Source organism: Carcharhinus amblyrhynchos, chromosome 7 (assembly GCF_965287045.1).
Source record: "Carcharhinus amblyrhynchos chromosome 7, sCarAmb.v2.hapA, whole genome shotgun sequence".
In the NCBI taxonomy this organism is placed as follows: Eukaryota; Metazoa; Chordata; class Chondrichthyes; order Carcharhiniformes; family Carcharhinidae; genus Carcharhinus; species Carcharhinus amblyrhynchos.
Window position 1 is genome coordinate 52005070 of NC_137330.1, and position 20016 is coordinate 52025085.

Consider the following 20016-nt stretch of genomic DNA (forward strand, 5'->3'; position numbering starts at 1 on the left):
TGTTTGGAGTTTGCATGTTCTCCCCATGTTTCTGAGGGTTTCCTTCGGGTGCTCCGGTTTCCTTCCACAATCCAAAGATGTGCAGGCTTAAGTTGACCGGCTATGCTAAATTGCCTCTGAGTCCCAAAATATATAGATTAGGGAATCAGTGGGGTAATTGTGTGGGATTATGGGGTAAGTCTGGCTAAAAGTCAGTGTAGACCTGATGGGCTGGTTGGTTTCCTTCTGCAGTGTAGGGATTCTATCATCCTTCTCTGTTGTTGCTTGGTTTCATTCTCAGTCTTTAAGTCTGATTTGAATAAGGAGGCAGACCATCAATCTCATTTCTCAAGGGGGTCCCAGATGCCCCATTGCCCTCACTATACTATTATCAGCACACACTTGCCGGGAAAAAGTTTTTGAGCTTTAGAGTGAGGAGGAAAGAAATCTAATAGAATTCGCATCTCCAGCAAAATACTTCATGGTTTAGAATCTCAATGCAACTAGAAATTACAGCGCTGAAAGGTCATTGAACTGAAACGTAGGACTATATTTTCATTCTAGAGATGGGTAGCAGGAGTCAGGAAATTTCCTAGGCCGGCATGCCTGCCTCAGGCAAAAGTGTCTACAAAGGTGGAATTTTCATTCTAGAGGTGTGGATGATAATTGGAGTCAGGCCCATAGGCCCCAGAAAGAGTTTAGAACCAGTCAAAAGGTCTGCCATGGGGTTCCCCTACATTGCAATGGGACTTTGTCCCAGTTGTAATAATAATGGTTTAATGGCCCTTGCCATTTACACTGTCTCACCTCTGCACAGTCGCTTGGGCCCTCATACCCTCAATGCCTACTTATACCTCTTTAATTACCCCCATGGGATGTCATACCCTTCATGCAAACCCAAGGCATTTCTCTGTTCAGTGATGTATTCTGTCAATTGTACAATGTTTATTTACAGAAGATAGAGACATGAAGTGCTTTTAATTCCTGTGATTGACTTTAAAAGTCTGGGTGATTGACACTCTTATTTGGCTGTAGTAAAAGCACATCTTTTTAAAAAGTTATGAAAGAATAGCTTTTTTTAAGCTTTTCCGTACATTCTATTGTTACTAAAGGGTTCCTTGGTTCAGTGCAGTGTGTATACTGGGTGAATGGGTATGAAAGTGTCATAGGTTGGCATGAAGGATAGGAGGGGCCATGGGGCTGGGTGGAGGGACATAGCTTGACAAGGGCATGTGGTTAAGACCCTTTGAATTTTCCTTTCTATAGGTTTCTCATTCAGAGTATGGTTCAGACACCTCTGAAGGGCTGTGAACCATGAGCCCTTGAATGATTTGATTGCACTAGAAATGTTGCAGAGGAGATTCACCAAGATATTGCCAAGGCCGGAGCATCTCAACTATGAAAAGAGGCTGGTTAGTTTGGGGTTGTTTTCCTTAGAGCAGAGAAGGCTGAAGGGGGATATGATCAAGGTATACAAAATTGAGGTGTATAAATAGGGTGGAAAGGAAGAAATCTTTCTCCGTAGTAGAGGTGTCAATAACCAGGGCACATAGACTTGAGGTAAGGAGCAAGGGATTTAGAGATTTGAGGAAAATCCTTTTCACCTAGAGCTTGCTGGGAATCTGGATCTCACTACTTGAAAGGGTCATAGAGGCAGGAACCCTCACAACATTTATGAAGCATTTAGGTGAGCACTTGAAATTCCATAGCATACAAGGCTACAGACTGAGTGCTGGAAAATGGGATTAGAATATATGGGTGCTCGGTGACCAGTGCAGGCACAATGGCCAAAGGGCCTCTTGCTCTGCTGTAAAACTCTGACTTCTCAAATATTGCAGAGGACGAGGAAATGCCTGTTGCTGCTATAGAGCTGACCAGGGTCGAGAGTGCAGGGTACTGGATCACAACCCACACCAGCCAGCACGCATCTCCCGCACTGCTAAAAATTGGCATCACCAGCAATGAGCCGAGAATCCTGAAATCAGTTGCGAGCCATCATTTCTAATGGTCTATAGAGCCTCCCAGACTCTGAAAATGCAGCCTGTTTTTCTTTCTGCTGCAAAACCTGCTGAATATTTCCAGCATTTTCTGTTTTTAATCTTTATATGTATCATTTCACTATGGTATATATAAAAACTATCATTTAGCCCCTCTAAATGGGCTAAAATTCAAGAATTAAGTCTAACTTGTAAATGGACCTTTTAATATTTCGAATATTTAACCTTTTAGAACAAATTATTTTTGTAATTTACAGGCAAAGTTCACCTGGGAAAACAAGTTTTTTTAAAAAATCTATTTCCTTGGAGGATCTGAGTGGAGGAAGCCATCTTAACTGCATTCTGTGCCACGACATTTCACACCACCAATGCACAGTATTTCAAATGTGTATTTCTTCCAGCCTAGAAAGATTTAACTAACCATTGGACTCAGGGAATTTCAATGATTATTTTGTTGTACCTTGGTTTGTTGTTCTCCGATTTGAATTTCACAACAGATTGCAATATAAAAGAAAAGGCATGTGGGGATTAAACTAAAAATGTACAGGCAAAATTAAAGAGAAGAGATAAGAGACAAACACATGCTAAACATCCAATGTTTAGTTTTAAAAAATCTGCAACAGTGTACCTTGCGGAAGAGCAGCATATCTCTGATAGCAAATTCTGGATTTCCATGTTTCACTGCACATCAGAAGTTGCTGTCAGATTTTCCCTTATGTAACGGTTGGCCTCACTATTATTATTGCTGCAAAATTAGTTGATCTTTTAAACATTTAATTTTTAAAAAATACTACCTTATTCATAAAATATCTCAAGGAACATTACAAAACCTTTCAAAATGGTCATTATGTGGGATAGACCGTGCTGTAGTGATTGTCACTGGATTAGCGCACCCCACTGCTCTGGGGACCCAGGTTTAAATCCCACCATGACAGATGATGAAAATTCAATAAAAATATGGAATAAAAAGTCTAATAACTATGATGTCAATTGTCATAAAAAATGCATCTGGTTCACTAATGTACTTTTGGGAAGGAAAACTGCCACCCTTACCTAGTTTGGCCTGTATGACCCATAGCAACGTGTTTGTCTCTTAAGTACCCTCTGAAAAATGGCCAAGCAAATCATTTAGTTCAAGGGCAATTAGTGATGGGCAATAAATGCTGGCCCAGCCAACAACACCCACATCCCTTGAACATAGAACACTACAGCACAAACAGGTTGCACTGATCATATCCATACCTACCAGGCCGTAGAACTATCTATAACTCCCAATCCAGTTAAATCCCATGTACTCATCCAGAAGTCTCTTAAAAGACCCCAGCGAGTTTGCCTCTACCACCACTGACAGCAGCCGATTCCACTCACTCACCACCCTCTGAGTGAAGAACGTACCCCTGACATCTCCTCTGTACCTGCTCCCCAGCACCTTAAACCTGAATGAAAAAAATACTGAGACTGCAATGATATTCAAATTATTTACATAGATCGTGTTGCACTCTGATATGTTTCAGTCTAATTATGATGCATGTAATATCTACTGTGTACATTCAATGTGAGTCATACAACCCAAGGGGCTCTGTACAATTTCCAGCCCCTCAATGCAAAATGGCTGAAAGGTCTAAGACAGTGAGCTTTCCCCTTGCGCCGCTGCAGCAACTGCCCCAAACTCTAGTGCGCCCTCAGCATGTAGTCCTAGGTCTTGGAGTATATCTGTCTGCAACATGGACAACTTGTTGCATGGGAAGACTAACAAATTGCAGGCAGACTAAAGAATATTTTCCACTGAATTGGTGATCCTTCAATTGTAGTGTATGCTCCAACTGTAGCGTGCGCAGGATTGCTGAAGACGTTGTGCAGCTTAACATCTTTTAATATTTCCATCAGGGGTCTGGACATGGTGTCCAGTCTGTTGTTGGCCCTGCTGGATCATTCAGCCGCATCAAAGATACAGTTGAAGTCATCACTTTGAATGACTAACCTGGATATCACCAGTGAAAGCTGCTGATGGAGAGCCAACAGCTCACTGTTTGGAGCTGGGGCATAATGTTAATTAATCAGAGCAGTGCATTATTGTACATCTGCTACAAGGAGGCGCCCACCCATCATCTCCTTAACTGTGGTGATGGGAAAGTTACCTTTCTGCAGCAGAATACCCAGGTCAGAGGAATGTCACTGGATTAGGGGACCCCACTGCTCTGGCGACCCAGGTATAAATCCCACCATGGCAGCTGTTGAAAATTCAATTAAAATCTAAAATTCCTGACCAGACTGATGGCCCATGGGACCACCATTGTGACTGTAGGAGCAAACTCCTCATTTTATTTTTCTATTTCAGGTGTTGATGAGGCAACACTGCCGTGTGCCTAACTGACTGGCTTAAACCTTCAACTGCTCTTCAGCCATTTAAGTAACCTTTATAATTCAGTTTTGATTCAGCAAAGATTTAAGAAGGTACACATCAGGGGTCATTCTTCAATATTGATTTTCTGTCACTAACATAAATGTTAAAGTGTGATCTTTCTGTCGGTTACAATAAATCAGTTTTAAGAATGCATCAGTTTGATGTGGAAATGTTTCAGATCTTTTTCTGGATATTGAATTGTCTTGTTTGTCAGAACTTAACAAAACTGTCTGAGATTCAAAGTCTATATAACTTTATTGTGGGAGCTATTGATACATATTATTGTGATGGGGTGAGGTGGAACAAACTAAATTAAATTAAATTCTATATTTGCCTACATGCCTAATTCTTGGTTTCAGATTGTGCAATCCTCAAATCTGAATTTGCATTTTTACTGAGTTCAATAATCAGGAACAGCATGCTGATTTTATTTGATTATCCTTTCTACCCGCTTTCATATTTAAATCATTTTCTATTTAGTTCCTTAGCCAAGATGGAAAGCAAACAATCTGCTCTCACTTCTTCAATGCCAATGTTCTCATAATTTGCCATTAATGGGGGCATGGAAATGGACCAAGGTAGTTTACTGTCTACTGCTTTTGAGGAACATCTTTTCTGTCTTACTCTTCTTACTAAGTTCTCATTAACCTAAAGGGCAGAAGTTATTGAAATAAGTTTATGAAATCATTGATCTAATACATTGTTATATTAGATCAATAATATGTGTTGTGTCCCTTTTAACAGTTTTAACTGTAGATTTCTCTAAGAATCCAATTAATCTGAATGATTTCAATTCCATTATTAATTAAGAACATAAGAACACAAGAACATAAGAAATAGAAGCAGGAGTAGGCCATCTAGCCCTTCGAGCCTGCCCCGCCATTCAATAAGATCATGGCTGATCTGTCGTGGCTCAGTTCCACCTTCCCGCCCTCTCCCCATAACCCTTAATCCCCACTCTTATCAAAAACCCATCAACCCACGTCTTAAAAATATTTAGCGAGGCAGCCTCCACCACTTCAACGGGCAGAGAATTCCAGAGATTCACCACCCTTTGAGTGAAGAAGTTCCTCCTCAACTCCATTCTAAACCACCCCCCCTTTATCTTGAGGCTGTGCCCCCTAGTCCTACTGTCTTTTTTGAGCGGGAACACAATGAAAGCTGTCCCTGACATTGCATTCTATAAAATGGGGAGAAGCAGATTGAACGTGGCATTGAGAATGCACACCAAGACTTGTGTAGGTCTACTCAATTCAACCAATTTAGTTCATTTAGCCCATCAAGTTTGTCTGAATCTTTTGAAAGAGTTACCAAATATGTTTAACGCTCTCTTGTTCTTTTTCCGTAGCCCTGTAATTGTCCTCTTTCCAAGTATTTTTCTAATTCCTTTTTGGAAGTTATAAGTGAATCTGCACAACTCTGTTGTCTTGGCATCCTACAGTGTGGTGGCCAAAATGGGCCAGTGTAGTTTGGGCTTAACCAGTGTTTTATAAAAATTATAAAAACTAACTTCCTAGTTTTGTACTCTGTTCCTCAATTTAAAGCCAAGGATCCTGTATACATTTTTAACAGCCTTCTCAAATATCCTGTCACCAGCAAAGACTTCATACATCTGTTCTTGCACCTCCTTTATACTTGTACCATTTAGATTCTTTATTTTGTCTCTCTTCATTGTTCCAACCAAATGGATTACTTCAAACTTCTCTGCATTAAATATCATCTGCCATTTGTCTGGCCATTTCACCAATCTGACTTTGTTCTCTTGACTTTGTTCTCCTGACTTTGTTACTATCCTTCTAAGAATTTACCATGGTTCAGAATTTCAATTTTGTTATGATGATAGGCCTCCCCATTGTGGCAAAAATGGCAGATGGGCCTAGAAATTCTAAGTTCTGCCTATGAGCATTGCACTTTTTATTTTTTCAGGGGTGGGACTGGAGTTGGGCCAGGGTTTGTGCATGTGTAGTTCATGGAGGTGGATGGCCATTTAAATCACCTCCTACCTCCACTGAAGTGGGATTTTTAAATACTTTATTCAAAATACCATCTTTACCAATAGTAAAACTCCACTGGTAAGAGAATATAGTTTTGGCTTCCAATACCAGATCTTAGTCAAATTAATGATCACTGGGGGCATAGATAGTTATTTTTGTCATTGCAGTTCTTTTCATTAACTAATTTTGTTCCAGGATGGCAGTGGGCTGGGCTGAAGACATGCCTCTTTGCATCAACATTTTAATGAATTAAATTTTCAAAAAATTGAACACCCCTAATCCCCATCATACTCCCTATGCCTCATCCATGCCACCTCCCCATATCCCAATGCCAATCCATGCCATTCTACACACTTTGCATGGCTCTTCATACTCCTTATGCCCCCACATCTCCATGACTGCTATGCCAATTTACTTCCAATTAATGTCAATCCATGCCTCTCACCCGTTTGCCCTCAGCCCCTCTATGTCAGCTCATTGAGCATTTTTGACAGCTCATTGACAGTTGGCTCATTCTTTCATAATTCATTAACAGCTTGAAAGTTCTTTGACAGCTTTGATGGTTTATGCGTTTATTACACACAGTCATGTTTGCATTTAACAATCTGAAAGGTTTTTTTAAATTTTTCTTCAAGGGTGCTTTGCCTATCTGAAAAATGTTCCAGGATGATATCCAAAGGTATACCTTACTTCTCCAAAGGTGTACCCTGGCTATCCAAATAAGGTCATCAAGTTCAAACCAGCTCTTACCTGGTCTAATCTGAACATTCTAGGTCAGAAACAGTTGAGCATGTGCATGTGTATTTAAAAATAAATTTTAATGTGCATCTTAAAACCATGACTCTGGGATTAAAAATCTTATTGTTACCTAATGAGGTAACCGGCTGTTAGGCATTCCCTTCACAAAGGCTTTCTAGCTTCAAAAGAACAGTATTATTGTAATCTTAAACTGTCCATCGTACTGCATAACTACATTTTCACTTAGTTTCTTATCTCTTAATTTACTCCAGTAGCTAATCACAATGTATGATAATTGGCAGTCTTCTAGTACAAAATTGCATTTTTAAGTGCTTACATTTATATAAAATGACTGTGCCTCATTCTAATGATTTGGAAACAGTTTGAGGTTGGCCCAACATAACTAGTAATTTGTAAAATAAACTTCAATGTCTTGGAATACATTGGTGATTCCATGAGGAAATCTGTGCATGTGCCAACAACTGCAGTGTAGATGTGGCGAAGTGCATATGCTCAACTGTTTCTGATACCTTTCCAGTCAGTGGTCAGGCTTACAGTGGAACAGGGTTAATGGAGTTTAATTTTGCTAACAAGTTAACTAGATGGTGCTGTATCAAATGTGTTTTGAAAGTTCATATTAACAACATCAATCCCATTAGGTTTATCTCTCTCCAAAGATCTCAACTGAATCATTTAAGTGAAGTTATTTCCCTTTCACAAATCCAAGCTAACTTTCATTTATTAACCCATCTTTTTTGAAGTGCTAATTAATTTTATGGTGGATCCGAGTCTCTCAAAGTCTCCTCTCAAGATCTGATTGGTCTGTAGTTCCCAGGTTTATCACCCTATTGTTTAATGACTTGTATCATTTGCAAACCTCCAGCTGTCTGACAGTATTTCAATATCTAAGAGTGATTGGAAGATTGGGGCCAGAGGTTTTGCAATTTCTATCCTTCCTTCCTTTAGAAACCTAGGCTGCATCCCAACTGGATTGCGTGGCTTTTCCACTTTTGAGTGCCTTTCAAGTACTTCCTTTATTTTTATCCAGTCCAAATTTGTTTTCTACAACATGTGACATTGGTAACATCAACTTCTTCAGTGCAAGTGCAAAATATTCATTTAGTGTCTCAGCTATGCCTTCTGGCTTCGTAAGATCTCCTTTTTGTTCCCCAATCAATCCTCACATTTCTATATTTATAAAGAACTTGTAAGTTTTTTTCAATGTTATTCATTAATCTATTCTCACACACTGGGCATGATTTTGAGCCTATGTTTGCCATTCATGGGAGTAGTGCACAGACTCAAAAATGTGGGGAGTTCAGAAAAGTGTAATTCTCATTGGCAGGATTGTGTTTTCTGATTTTGAGCTAACCTTGCTGGTGGAGTAATGTGAAACGTGCCGGGGAAGGGAACAATTTGACTGTGTCAGCAAACCATTAGCAAGCACTCACTCTGGATGTTAAGGTTGCACTGAATATTTAGCTGGTGCAGGCAAGATGTCACATTGGTGCCATTTATAACTTTAAAGATGTGCAGGTTAGGTTGATTGGTCATGCTAAAATTTCCCCTTAGTGTCCTGAGATGCATAGGTTAGAGGGATTAGCGGGTAAATGTGTAGGGGTATGGAGGTAGGGCCTGGGTGGGATTGTGGTCGATGCAGACTCGATGGGCCAAATGGCCTCTTTCTGCACTGTAGGGTTTCTATAACAGGAATACATAAGCAAGAACTTGCGTCATCACCTCTGAGGGGATATTGGAGCGGAGCACTCAGGTGGTTGTTATTTCTTCAGCAGTCCAACACACAAGGGGCAACAGGGAGAATGCTGCAAATTCACGGAAGTGCAGCTCGGGGCAGAAGGTGAGGGTCATTGCCACAATCAAAGGAAGAGGGAAAGAGTTGGGGGCATGTAGGTCACTCAGAGGCTTTCCTTTCCTTCATATTGGGTCGCCCTTGATCCATGGGTATGTGCTAGTTGGCACACAAGTATTGCTTCCCAGTTCCTCCATGCTAGATTATTGATTAACCAGTAGCTGAATGGATGCCCTTCCCTGTTGGAGCTGCAAACTGGGTGGAAGGAAGCCACAACAGAGGGGCAGTACAGGGTGTGACTTTGAGGTTCTGGGTGACTGCTTTGGGAGAGGTCAAGCTGCAAGGGCAATGTGGGGTTATCAATGATGGGAAGCTACCTGTCTCATGAGGCCTAAAGACACACTCACTTGGGAAAGGACGAGTGCAGTGAAAACTACAACCCTCACGCTGTAAATGGCATGAGGTCAGAGGGGATCAAATCCACTTCTCTGTGAACTCTGATTCTGAGGTCCAACAGTAAGAGTGTGTTGATTGCTCTCATGCAAGACTACTTAACTGCATAGCATTGAAGATCCTGAAGAATGAGACTGCCCTCTCAGGAATTGTTTCATAAGCTAATTGCATACCACTTAAGTATCAGCTGAATCTTGTGAAGATTAATGTTATTGCCAGAGCGATTAACTGATGAATCTTAGAAGAGTCCAACATGCCACTTTAATAGCTAGATCTAGTTGCACAATGGGAGGACAAAGGTTAACCCTTTAGAACATCAAGCTCCAAGAATGTAGACATTCTTTGAATTCAAGCCTTGTACGCAACTCGCACTGCAGAGAGCCTGCTGGCAAGGTAGGTGATAGTTGGCACCACACCCCCGGTTCAGTATCATGTCTAGTACTATTTTGAGATGCCCCATCAGGATGGAAACCTTGTTGTCATGCATAATGTCAGATCCACTTTAGTGCTATGCAGGGTTGGGACTTTGGTTTTTTTGTGGGCTTGTGGTGGAATGTGCAGGTAAGATGCCAAGAGACAATAGAGGCTCAATACTACTCATCCTGCTGGAGTACAGAGGAAGCCACATGGTGAAGTGGCTGTCATGTCAGAGGAGGTGCTATGAGGCAGAGCAGAAATTCACACAGGTAATGGGAAGCATTGGGGTGGAAGCCACAGATGCATGGAGTGATGAGGGTCAGGGTTCTGTTAGGACTCTTGAGTACTCACTGTGGTGTTCTCACCAGTGCATGATTCATCAGAATGATGGAGTCTTTGAAGTTGGTGTTTCTACTGACCAGGATTGTCCAACAGCAGAAACAATGATGTACTTCTATACATGGCCAGGATCAGCAGCTTACTGCTGCTCAGGGAGCAGGACCACACATGAAAGAGCAACAATGTCAGAGACAGTGGTAGCCAAGAATTTTCCAGTGTTGATGTACCTATCTTCAATTGTCCAAGCTGCCATGCCAGAGAAGACCGTGTCTGTTCCGGTGGCACAATGGACCATCTGTGTCTCATGCTACGTGAGTTGGCATCCCATGGAACTGGAGAACACCCTATGTCTATGGTCCTTAAAGTTACAGCTCTGAACTTTTATGCTGATTGTTTGTTTTAGGACAGCAGGGGGGACATCTGTGGCACCTCCCAGTCTGCCACTCAAATGTATTAGAGAGCTTACAGATGTCCTTTATGACAGGCTGAAATGTTTATCAACTTTGATCAGAACCAGACAAGCTAGGACACCAGAGCTATGGGCTTCGCCCACCTAGCAGGGATGATAGACTACAGCCATGTGGCTCTTAAGTCACCATGGCGGCATTAGGTGCTATTCAGAAACCGCAAGGGATTCCACTCCCTCAACTCGCCTGCAACCACATGTTCATCATGCAGGCGTGTGCCTGTTTCCCATGGAGCACTTGGGCTATTCGTAAATCCCAGCACTCTTTGAGGGAGAGCAGCAGCTAGAGGAATGGCTTCTTGAGTCCCCTAGAATACAGAGGGTGTCTTGCATTATTGTGGTCTGCTGTTTCCACTACCTAGCTCTGCAGAAGGAAGTCAACCTAGACCTGGAGGTGATGTTGAAGGTGGTGGGCCTGATGATGCCAAGGAGAAGGAAGAGCACTGAATAGTGGACAGTGTCAGAATTGACCATCAAGCAAGGGGTGCCCCGATTGCCTCTGGTTGCCAGAACAAGAGGTGTTGCAGGTGACAAGGTTTCCCACAGTGTGTGTAAGGTCAAACTAATGGTATATTAGCTCGATTTCTAACTGTTTGGTTGCACAGTTTCAGTGAATGAATCCTAAACAATGATGGGACATAGCACGGGAAAGCTGTAGAGAACCTGGTGAACTGATGCAACAAAAATAATCTTTCCTTCAATGTCAACAAAACAAATGAGATTGTCATCGACTTCAGGAAACATAGTGAAGGACACACCCCTGTCTACATCAATGGGGATGAAGCAGAAATGGTTGAGAGCTTCAGGTTTTTTTGGTGTTCAGATCACCAACAATCCGTCATGGTCCTCCCATACTGACACCACAGTTAAGAACACCCACCAATGTCTTTACTTTCTCAGGGGACTAAGAAAATTTGGCATGCCCATTCATTGGCATGATGCATGCAGCTCTCTGTTGGGCAGGATTCAGATGTATCACTGAGGATGAGAGAAGCATTGCTTTGTCCTCATTGCAAGTCATCATCATTCTCCTGCAGAGTCAGGCCAATGGCTGTAGCCCTCTGCCATTGATCTGATTTATTATTGCCACATGTATTAGTATACAGTGAAAAGTATTGTTGCTTGTGTGCTAAATGGACGAAAAATACCGTACATGGAGAAGAAAGGAGAGAGTGCAGAATGTAGTGTTACAGTCATAGCTAGGGTGCAGAGAAAGGTCAAGATAAAGCAAGGTAGACCCTTTCAAAAGCCTGGCAGCAGGGAAGAAGCTGTTTTTGAGCCAGTTGGTACATGGCCAATACAGCTCTCACCAACTTCTATAGATGCACCATAGAAAGCACTCTTTCTGGTTGTATCACAGTTTGGTATGGCTCCTGCTCTGCCCTAGACTGCAAGAAACTGCAAAGGTCATGAACAAAGCCCAATCCATCGCACAAACCAGCCTCCCTTCCATTGACACTGTCTATACTTCCTGCTGCCTCGGAAAAGCAGTCACACTGTTCAGTTTGAAGTGATCCAATCCTCACAGCAAACTCAAAATCAGATCAAAAAAAAGAGGATTGGTTTATTTTATATACATAAAAATGTGAGAGTAAATTCTCTGGTCCCACCTGCTGCAGGAATTGTCATAGGCAGGACAGAAGATTTGATGGACATTGAAAGGTCTGTTTACTTTGAGCAGGAATTTCCAGTCTTGATGGGCGGGACTAGAAAATCCCACTTGTGGGAGGGGATTTTGCAATGTCTACCCCTTTTGCACTCATACAATAAAACAAGGATAAGGGAAAGATAAGGGCAGCACCGTAATAAAAATAAAAGTTATAGTTTCATGTGATCCAGAATCTAGAATCAAAAAGCCAGTGTTGTATTTCCTTCAGAGATTATCAGGCTGAAATTGTTGAAGAGTGATGTGTCTTTCCAGAGGAGGTGACTTCTATGATGGGATAAGGCATGCAGAAAATTAGTCTTACAGGCATCGATACAGGAGTTCCAATGTTTCCATAGCACAGTGTAGATGAGGGCCAGGCAATTTACTTGGACAGAGCTCCTGCTGCTGCTACCTGTTGGGTGGTTAAAAACGTAGATTGCCTGTATTCAGTTCCACATGGCAATATTACAGGTTCTTTCAGCTTGGGGGAGCATGTGACATGCCTCCCACTTCTTCTCCCGGATTTGGACAAAGGATGCATTTTCCCAGCCCTGTTGTGACTGGCCAACTCTTGCATCATCACTGCCTGTTCTCCTGTCCAAACTGTGAGTCAATCTTTTGGATAAGTATTCAAGGTCTTGTTCAGCTGAGAACAATTTGGTGGGGGTTGAATGGTGGTGCGTGCAATGGAACTGGGAGGATGGTTCAGTAATATAGGAAGCAACCTATAAACTGGGTGGAGTAGGTTTTAAACAAGGCAGCTATCCATATTGAATTGCTAAACATTCGGGTAAACTCAGAAAAACCTAAGTCCTCATTTACTTTAATATGTAACTTGACATTGTGTTCTTAAAGGGACATATCTGAATCTCAGAAGATCTCTGCCCTTTATCATCCAATTTATCATGAACAGTATCACAGGAAATGTACTACTAAATGTGTGTGTAATTCTCTTTTTGGTGGTAAGAGTTCAAGCTAAAGAGAGCTGAATGATTTAAGGCTGTTGCAAAGCACAAGATGATCACATAGTTCATGCAAGGCTATTGCAAGTGAAAGTCAAAGGGCATTTACCTATGATTAACATCCTATCTGGCCTATTCTGGTGAATGTGGGCGATAAAACTACATTCATATGAAGGCCATATGGAAGATAAGTAATTTAACTTGAAATGCTTTGCTGTTCTGAATTACAACTGGAGCTGACACTGACACTGATAGCAATTATTGACCCTCATAAACTGTGTCCTGTCTGAGTAATGTGTCTTCTTGACACTCTGCAGAATTTAGCTTGCTTCTCAGCTTTCAGTGTGGAACTGAATGATCTATGTAATCAGAATTCTTTAGAGTGGAAAGTCTAAAGTTTATTACTTGCTTTGTTGAAATTGCAACATCAGTCTCTGAAATGGTTCAGGATACAGATTGTGCAATCTACTTGCAAACTGAAAATGAGGTTTGCATTTTCTTTATTTATAAGCAGTTTGTTGCCAAAATGCTAATATTTTCTTATAGCTAAGTTATAAAAAAAGACAGACTAGCACATACATTAGAATCCTGGTTAAAGGAACTGTTAAAACTTATCGGGGGTGGCCTTGAGCCTGCCTTTGCCATCTGTGTGAATGCCAGTGGGGGCTCAGGATCCAGAAGTTGTGGTTCTCACTGGTGAGAACATGATTTCAGATCTTCCCTGCCCCACACCAGCAACATCATCAAGTTCACACCGATAAAGGGCATGAACCTACTTTACATTGATTTGAATGTATTCAAATAATGTTAATCTGCCACCTCACCGGTATATTGACACTGTGCCAACATGACGTTACATCAGTGCAGTTTACAATAGGTTACACAGATGTGAACCGAACATGGGGGTCTCCCCTGGGGTGCAAACTTAAGTACATCCCCTTGGCATTGCCCTTAGCACCTTGCCAACCTGTGTCAAGGGGTCAGCCCCAGTGGGAGCCTCATGTGGGGTGGGGGGAGAGGGGGGTTGAGTTGGGGTAGGGATTCATTCAGATGTGGTGGTGGTGGTGGTGGTGACTGGGAGCAGATGAAGGAGCTGGGGATGCCGAAGGTGACTGTCCAGATGAGTGTTGGTTCGGACTGTACAGGGAGGATGCAAGTGGGTGGGTGGGGGGGCTGGTATTGGTTGTGTGGAAGGGACCAACTCTGGGGATGGAGAGGGGAGACCCTGGGGCCTCTGTGGTGATGTGGGGGGAGGCTTGCTCAGGTTATAATTGGAATGCCCTTTAAAGATGGTGCCCCGTTCTCTGTGTAGCCGAGTTTTGCCGGTGTGCTTAGGCCCCGCTCTCCTTTACAACAACACATTCTTGATATTTTTCAGTGGAGTGTTGTAGCTCTGGAGATAAAAACCAACCCGTTTCTCTGGAGAGAAACACATCGGTTTTCTCGGCAGAAGCAATATTCTGGGGCAGCATGGTGGCACAGTGGTTAGCACTGCTGCCTCACAGTGCCAGGGACCCAGGTTTAATTCCTGACTTGAGTTATTGTCTGTGTGAAGTCTGCATGTTCTCCTTGTGTTTGTGTGGGTTTCTGCTGGGTGCTTCAGTTTCCTCCCACAGTCCAAAGATGTGCGGGTTAGGTACATTGGACATGTTAAATTTTCCCTCAGTGGTCCCCGAACGGGCGCCTAAATGTGGCGACTAGGGGACTTTCACAGTAATCTCATTTCAATGTTAATGTAAGCTGACTTGACAAACTAATAAATCAACTCTGCCATATTTTGGTAAGATTTAGCCCTAAGTTGCTAAGTTATTTTAAAATTGTTTTTAATTTGCACGTAGATTTCGAAGAAACAGTTGAAATGGATATCATTGATGTAAAACAAATTATGGATTCTAGTTGATGAAAATTCTAATTCTGCAGGGTAGTGATTAATCTGCAATCAGAATTAGTTTTCTATACATTAGCGCTTTACAGACATTGCCATTATAAATAAGTGAACCCATCTAAATGAGCAAATGCTTATTTGTAAAATTTATTATCAACAGGACGTGCTTTGTTGAGACTCACCGCTGGAAAGCTGGAACAAATGGGCATTGCTCAGGAGAACCATCGTCAATCATTGCTTAAGGAAATACTGCAATTGCGTATACAAGATGATGTGGAAAGCCTTACTGCTGCCTTTGCAGGTATAAATAAATCAGGATTCTAAGCACAACTGATTTTTCTCTTTTTATTGCAATAAATTAAAGGACCACCAACAAACTATTTCAGAGTTTGGGAATGTTAAATTACCATTGCTTGCCGATGCCCTGAATCAAATCTTGTGAAAACTTAAAAAATAATATTAATAGTTGCTTGGTGGCACAGAGCTTGAGTATTGTTGCAAAAACAGATGTGCTATCAAAGCTTTTTCTTGTGCACTCATCAGGATAGAGTCACTAGAATATCGAGGGAACAACAATTTATACTGCATAAGAAGAGGGAGCTGATTGGTAGAGGCGTTGCCATGAGGAATGCACCAGGGGACAGTTAACTGCCAAGTTTTAAAATTCAAACCAGGCGAGACTTGTCAAGACATTGCCAAGAGGAATTTCAGGATCAATTAGAGATGGGAAATAAATGCTGGCCTGACCAGTGCTGTCCAAACTCTCTGAAAGAATGTTAAAGAAGTTATTTGAGGCATGACTATCCCTAAGGAGTAGAAATCTGCTTTCCAGCCTATCAATGGCCAATTGACCATTAAATTTCAGCAAGGCAGCCCTTCTTCTCCTGGGTGGTTCTCCCACTGACCTTTCAAGAGGGATGGAGAACATAGCACCTGTAAAATCCAACCCTGTGTGTCCTGTCTACATTTTGTCTGTGGGATGAAGGTATGAGGAACCAGAACTTTGGGACCATTACAGGTTTAGCGGCTGATTCAGCTTTTTTGGTCCTGCATTCAAAGCTTATTTGCATTGGAGGGGGATGGGGGAGAGAAGGGCAGGGATAGGGACATACTTCTACATGAATTTCAATATTTCACAAAGCTGATTTTCAATATCAATGCATGTAATATTAATCTAGTTGTAGACAAAATATTAACAAAAGCAGTTAGGTATGTACTTCAGTTTTTATAACTATTCCTTTACAAGTTATCAAATGTGCGGACCAGTAATTATGATTGGTGACATTTGGCTGTGAATCGTGTTAACACGTCAATCCACTTATTTAATACTTCTTAAAATTACATGTGTGCAATATATATATGCATTTTCTCCCCTATGAACATAACTAATTGTTAGAACTGTAGCTATTGAATATCTTGAGGGGATTTTGTAACTTGATATTGAATTAAAGATTGTGATTAATAACATGTTTCAGAGACACTTGGCACTTGATTTCCCAGGATGGTGCAATAGTGCATCAGAGAACTGCTGACTTGCAGTAAAAGGAAATATACCTCGGGGGAAACACTTAATCAGAGCTGACAGAAAGAAGACTTACAATGAGATGCAGCTTAAGTGTTTGCTTTTTTATATATATAAAAGCGTTGCATTTTTTTGTAGGTAAATCAAATTTATTTTTGAAAACTGAATGCAAATACCTTTTAACCTATCAACACAGGAATTAACACCAATCACATTAAAATCTCAATTTTAATCTGTTTTTTTCTTTAGTTTGGACCAAGCCTTTTTTTATTTGTCAAACTTTCACTAATACCACAGACTATCACCTAAACAACATTGAACAGTAGCCATCTGCTTTTGCCATCACCCCCGGCTGATATAATTTGCACAAAAATAGTGGACGGGACTTTTCAGCCATGCATGCCCCAAAAACGGAAATCCCTGCCCAAGGTCAATGGATCTATGAATGGTCCGCCAAATTTTCTGTTCCACCCATTATAATTCCCACAGCAAATGAGACCAGAAAATTTACCTGATCTTCAAAATTTACTAAAAGTAAGAATGGCTAATTCAAGTTTGTATTTTTCTATTTGCAAAATCTCATTGGCCCAGATCTTTAGTTCTCCAGAGGATTGTTTCTCAGAGTAACCTAGAAGATGCGCTGGGGAACTCCTCAAAAGGCCCCATGCTACGACTGCCTGGGAATTGTCCAGGGAATTTCAACTTCCTTTTGTATCATCACCCTGTGCTTTTCGAGTATATAATGTGGTGAAGATTAATGGAAAGCTTGGGGATTGGGAAGCCTTTAAAGACCTACAGAGGACAACTAAAAAAGAAATAAGGGCAAGAAGATGAAATACGAAGGTAAGCTAGCCAGTAATATAAAAGAAGATTGCAAAAGTTATTCTTCTAGATATGTAAAGGGTAAGAGAAAAGCAAGAGTGGGCATTGGACTGCTGAAAAATGACTCTGGAGAAGTAGTAACGGGGAACAAACCAAAGCCAGAGGAACTGAATAGTTCTTTGCATCAGTCTTCATGGTGGACGACACCAGTAACATAACAAAATTTCAAGAAAGGCAGGGCAGAGGTGAGTATATTGGTCATTGCTAAGAAGAAAGTGTCAAGGAAACAGAAAGGTCCAAAGGTGGATAAACAAACTGGATCAGGTGGACGACACCCTAGAGTTCTGCAGGAGATAGCTGAAGAGATGGTGGCTGCATTAGTGGTGATGTTTCAGGAATCACTGGAGTCAGGGAGGGTCCCAGAGGACTGGAAAACTGTTCATGTATCATCACTGTTTTAGAAGAGAGGGAGGCAAAAGTTGGAAAATTACAAGTCAGTTATCTTGACCTTGGTCGTTGCTAAGATTTTAGAGTCCATTATTAAGGATGAGATTTTGGAATACATGAGAGTACATAGTAAAATAGAACAAAGTCAGGGTGGTTTCTTAAAGGAGAGGTCATACCTGACAAATCTGTTACAATTCTTTGAGGACGTAACGAGTAGATTAGACAAAGGAGAGCCAGTGAATGTTATCTACTTGGATTTCCAGAAGGCCTTTGACGAGGTGCCGTACAGGAAACTGCTGAATAAGATAAGAGCCTATGATGTTAAAAAGCAAGGTACTAGCATGGATAAAAGATTGGCTAACTGGCAGAGGGAGAGTGTGGGGTCCTTTTTCCAGTAACTTCATAGTAAAGGGATTTTCACAGTAATTTCATTGAAGTATTAATGTAAGTCTATTGTGACACTAATAAAATTTAAACTTTTCAGGCTGGTAGCCGGTGACCAGTGGAGCTCCACAGGGATCAGTGTTGGTATCACAACTTTTTATCTTATACATCAATGATCTAGATGAAGGAACTGAGGGCATTGTGGCTTGGTTTGCGGATGATACAAATATTGTTGGAGGGACAGGTAGTATTGAGGAGGTGGGAAAGATGCAAAAGGACATGGACAGGTTAGGGAAGTGTGTAAAGAAGTGGCAGATGGAATATAATATGGGAAAGTATGAGGTTATGCACTTTGATAGGAAGAATAGAGGCATAAGCTGTTTTCTAAGTGGGAAGAGAATTCAGAAATTGGAAGTGCAAAGGTTAACCTGCAGGTTGAGTTGGTAGTTAGGAAGGCAAATGCAATGTTAGCTTTCGTTTCAAGAGGATTAGAATACAAAAGCAGGGATGTACTGCTAAAGTCTTCTAAGGCTCTGGTCAGACTATATTTGGAATATTATGAGAAATTTGTGCTCTGTATCTAAGTAAGGATGCGCTGGCCCTGGAGAGGGTACAGAGGAGGTTCACGAGAATAATCCTGGGAATGGAAGTCTTGGCATATGAGGAATGTTTGAGGACTCTGGGTCTGTACTTGATGGAGTTTAAAAGGATGAGGGAGGATCACATTGGAACTTACAAAATATTGAAAGGCCTGGACAGAGTGAATGTAGGGAAGATGTTTCATTATTAGAAGAAACTAGAATCCAAGGGAACAGCCTCTGAGTAAAGGACACTTTAGAATTGAGCTGAGGAGGAAACTCTTCACCCAGAACGTGGTGAATCTATGGAACTCTTCACCCAGAACGTGGTGAATCTATGGAACTCGTTGCCACAGGAGGCCAGGCCATTGAGGGTCTTTAAGACAGAGATAGGTTCTTGACTGGTAAGGAGGTCAAAGGTTATGGGGAAAAGGTGGGAAAGTGGAGTTGAGAAACACATCAGCCATGATTGAATGATGGATGGCCAAATTCTGCTCCTATACCTTGTGGTCTTTGGAACCCTTTGAAACTCCGAGTTAACAGTTGGAGACTTCAGATGGTTTTGCTTCTCTTAGCAGAGTAATTCTCAGGGAAAGTTAGAAGGATTAAAATCAGTTCCAACTTCTGGGTCACTATGGTACTGACCTCCCCAGCTAATCCCCATGCCTCGACTAACCTCCTGACTCTTTGACTGCAGTCCCAATCCACTTCATCCCTGAACTACACCATGAAACTCTGACTATCCCCTCTGATCATGCAAGTAGCACCCCTCCCCCTGCCCCCCGCACTCCCAAACAACTACTGCCTCAATACTCCTTTCCACAACTCCCAAAACAGCAAAAGTTCATTTTTGGAAACTGTTACCTGCACAGGAATTGTACCCTGACTCACCTTCTCTGATTGCTCTTTCTTTTCTCCTTCGCTTACCAACTTGTCTCTAAATGCCCCACAGTATACACTTTGCAGATTTGCTGAATGCAGAGACTGTGGAAAATTAAGAAGCAAAAACTGTCAGAGAATGATGCTCCCAGAGGCTAAGGGGGAAAGTTTTGGATGACAAAGGATTATGAAAAAACAATTCTCAGTCTTGTTTATGGAGGAACAAATGTTTTACAATGTGTTGTTTCTCACATTCTGGTGCAATCCATATGCCATAGTGTGTGATCCTAAT

At 41.6% G+C, this 20016-nt stretch overlaps 1 protein-coding gene across 10 annotated transcripts in view; it reads left to right on the forward strand.

Annotated features, from left to right (window-relative positions):
• LOC145344938 (sterile alpha motif domain-containing protein 12-like) overlaps positions 1–20016 on the forward strand; it is a 62467-nt gene that overhangs the window by 22960 nt on the left and 19491 nt on the right. For all 10 annotated transcript variants that reach the window (XM_080192300.1, XM_080192304.1, XM_080192305.1 and 7 more), the window contains exon 4: positions 15253–15393. In XM_080192300.1, the coding sequence (XP_080048426.1) occupies positions 15253–15393 (141 nt within the window). The remainder of the gene's footprint in view (positions 1–15252; positions 15394–20016) is intronic.